The sequence below is a fragment of the Octopus bimaculoides genome, chromosome 17 (genome assembly GCF_001194135.2).
Source record: "Octopus bimaculoides isolate UCB-OBI-ISO-001 chromosome 17, ASM119413v2, whole genome shotgun sequence".
NCBI classification, from domain to species: domain Eukaryota; kingdom Metazoa; phylum Mollusca; class Cephalopoda; order Octopoda; family Octopodidae; genus Octopus; species Octopus bimaculoides.
This window is the reverse complement of record NC_068997.1, coordinates 8,236,936-8,240,162: the sequence shown is the minus strand read 5'-3', so window position 1 is coordinate 8,240,162 and position 3,227 is coordinate 8,236,936. Positions and strand designations below refer to the sequence as shown.

General features: G+C 33.6%; 1 protein-coding gene across 2 annotated transcripts in view; it reads left to right on the top strand.

Annotated features, from left to right (window-relative positions):
- Nucleotides 1-1,023: 1,023 nt before the first annotated feature.
- The window catches only part of LOC106880482 (galactose-3-O-sulfotransferase 2), a 6,273-nt gene continuing 4,069 nt past the window's right edge, over nucleotides 1,024-3,227 (top strand). Inside the window, exon 1 of one of the 2 annotated variants that reach the window (XM_052974088.1) lies at nucleotides 1,024-1,470. In XM_052974088.1, coding sequence (XP_052830048.1) covers nucleotides 1,421-1,470 — 50 coding nt within the window. In that variant the 5' untranslated portion in view covers nucleotides 1,024-1,420. The remainder of the gene's footprint in view (nucleotides 1,471-3,227) is intronic. The other variant, XM_014930428.2, reaches the window with a different exon arrangement.

Below are 3,227 nucleotides of genomic sequence, written 5' to 3'. Positions count from 1 at the left end.
ATATTTCTCCTGCAGCTGTCTCACTAGAAATATGGCATCAGTGGTGCTTTTACCTGGCACGAACCCAAACTGCATCGCATCTAAATTGATTTGCTCCCTAATTAGTTGGGCTATGACCCTCTCCGTAACTTTCATAACCTGATCTAACAGCTTGATGCCTCTGTAATTATTAGTGTATATATATATATATATATATACATATATATACGACGGGCTTCTTTCAGTTTCTGTCTACCAAATCCACTCACAAGGCTTTGGTCAGCCCGAGGCTATAGTAGCAGACACTTGCCCAAGGTGCCAGGCAGTGGGACTGAACCCGGGACCATGTGGTTCGTAAGCAAGCTACTTACCACACAACCACTCCTAAGCCTAGTAAAAGATTTCTTTAAAGATAATCGTAAACAGTGATGAAAACCACAAAGATCCTCCAGCTGAATTATTAACCATCGTGCCAACAACCACCTTGAGCACCATCTTGTCCTCCATGTGAGCATGTCTACAAAGTCAGAAAACAGCACAGCTCCCATAACTTTTAGAAACATTTTTTCACTCTCTGAAGCACAGAACAAACTACCTGCTTCAGTTGTTAGTTGCTGAGACACTGCATCCTTTATATCCACCGTGCTTCCTGAAATTCACCAACACTACACCTGATATCCCCTCCATCCATACGTGTGCACTCATGTATATCATGACTCATACACTGTTCATGTTCCTGACTTTTGTACATAATTCTATGTACTATACATGCACCTTTGATAAGCTGTAGAGCTCCTGAGCACTAAACCACAATAATTTCATTGTTATTATTATTCTGTCTTTTTTCCAGAAGTATATCTTGACCAGTGGCAGCTCATAGATAAAATTAGTGGTGGTGCTGTTTCAGAAAATTTTTAGTCATTGTTTTAATATTGTGTAAAAGGAAACAAACACATAAAATGAAAATTTATACATAAACTTGATTGGTTCATGTTTTAGCCACTGCTGGGTGGTGTATTTAATTTGTTCACTGAACATTGCCATATTTCTCAAAAATCCTGTATTAATTTTGTAACCCTTTAAAATGGAAAATAAGAAAGTTCAAAATTATTGTTATTTAATATGGCAAATAAAAAGATGCACGGAAGGTCCTAGATTAAATGAAAAAAAAAAAAAGAACAAGTGAAAACAAATCACAAGCAGATTAAAAAGATACTTTTTCCACTTCTCTTTTTAAATCAACATGCCTAGTTTTGTATTCCCAGATCAATAACCTGTAGGAAGAGAAGTCACCAGATTAAAATAGTACTTTTTGTTTACTTTTTTAAATCAAAAATGTTTTTTAATCAATACGCCTAGTTTTGTATTCACGGAGCTATAACCTGTTGGAAAAGAAGTTACCAAATTGATATGATATTTTTGTTCTTCCTGTTTTTAACTAATGACACCAATATCAAAGATAATAATAATGAGAAAGTTTCAGATATGCAGGTAAGTCTTCTTCAATTTCTTCTAATACAAAAGAAAACTTTGCTTCCTTATTTTATCATTAAACAAGTTATATGGAAGTTGTGAAAGGTGTTAATAATGACTGAGAAAGTAGTAAAAGGTCTTGACTAAAACTATTATAGCTTTTAGTTTTCTGCCTATAAGATCTGAGATCAAAGTCTGTAAGAGGGCTCTTTTGCCATTTCTAGTCCATTGAGAGCTGTTGGTGCTGTGAATGTGGTGAACTGGCAAAACTGTTAAAAATGGCTTGTGGGTATTTGTTTTGGGTCTCTGCACTCTGAGTTCAAATCCAGGCAATGTTAACTTTTTAGCTTCTCATCCTTTCAGAGTTGATGAATAAAGCATCTGTCCAAGGCAATAGATTGGCAGTATTTTTAGAGCCACTAACATGATGCCTTGCAGTATCTATTCTCATTCTATATTCTGGTTTTTAAAAGATCTTGCCAAGACAATCATTCTAGAGAAATAACCTCTTCAAGTTGGACTAAGACACACAAAAAAAAAAAAGATACCAAATTCCAAAGAGTTTATATACTTATAATCTAAGGGCACAAAGTGCTTAATAAATAACTATGATGACACTGATGATGATGATGATGATGATGGCAGTGGTGATGATGATGATGATGATGATAATGATTACCCCTTTAGTCTCAAACTTGTTAACTCAAATTTGCTGTACTGTCTTCTGACTGGTGTCATTTAATCCGTTTACTTTTGCATTATTGGCATTTTTCTCTTGGGATTCTTCATTAGCATTTTGACATTTTGATGCGATTTACTTTTTGTCAATTCATAAAACTACCTAAATACTTTTTGGAAAATTTTCAATTATTAAAAAAAGTTTTCATGTTTTTTGAGTTTTGTTTCAATATCAATTATTTTTTGGCTGTAAAAAGTGTTGCTTGTAAAAATAGTGAAGCCAGATCAGGAAGATCTTGCTACTGGTATCATATAACCCAGTGCTATCTCTTTTGCTTCACAAGAACTGGTTGGAAACACTAAAAGTAACCTGAGCAATCACTCAACATTTGGAAATATGTGATGGACTGCTGTTTGCATATGTACAATGATCTTCAAGAAGTGGTCCACTATGGTGATTTCTTTAAAATAGTATTTCATTCCTTAAAGATAATAACTTATCCTCTAACAATTGAGGATATTATATACTATGAAAAAGATGGAAGTAGCTGAAATTCAAGAGTAGAAAATAAAATTATATGCATTTCTATTGTGAGTTTGATAAACAATATATTGTTTATTTATCTATTTTCACTTTGTGAAACAAATACATATAAAAATATTACACAATTCTCATTCAAATCAGGTTGAGAAACGCTGTTATAGATTATGCCTAACTGAAAACAATCAAAACCACATCATCCAAACAGACTGGGTGAAACTAGGCTTAGCTGCTAGTATATATATATGTATACACACATATATATATATATATATATATATATGTCTGTATATATATAAACATATATACATATGCACATATATATATATATATATATATATATACACACACACATATACACATCTCATATCTCATCTCATCCACACCTTCCTCACACACCCACACACAACCTACACTACTGTACTTGTGCACTTGCTGGCTTATAAACACGTACACTTACCAAAAATGTCACACATACCACTCCCTCTCATATATTTGTCTCTAAAATCGGATACACTCTGATACTTGTAAATATGCATCCACCTCTCTTCTCCTC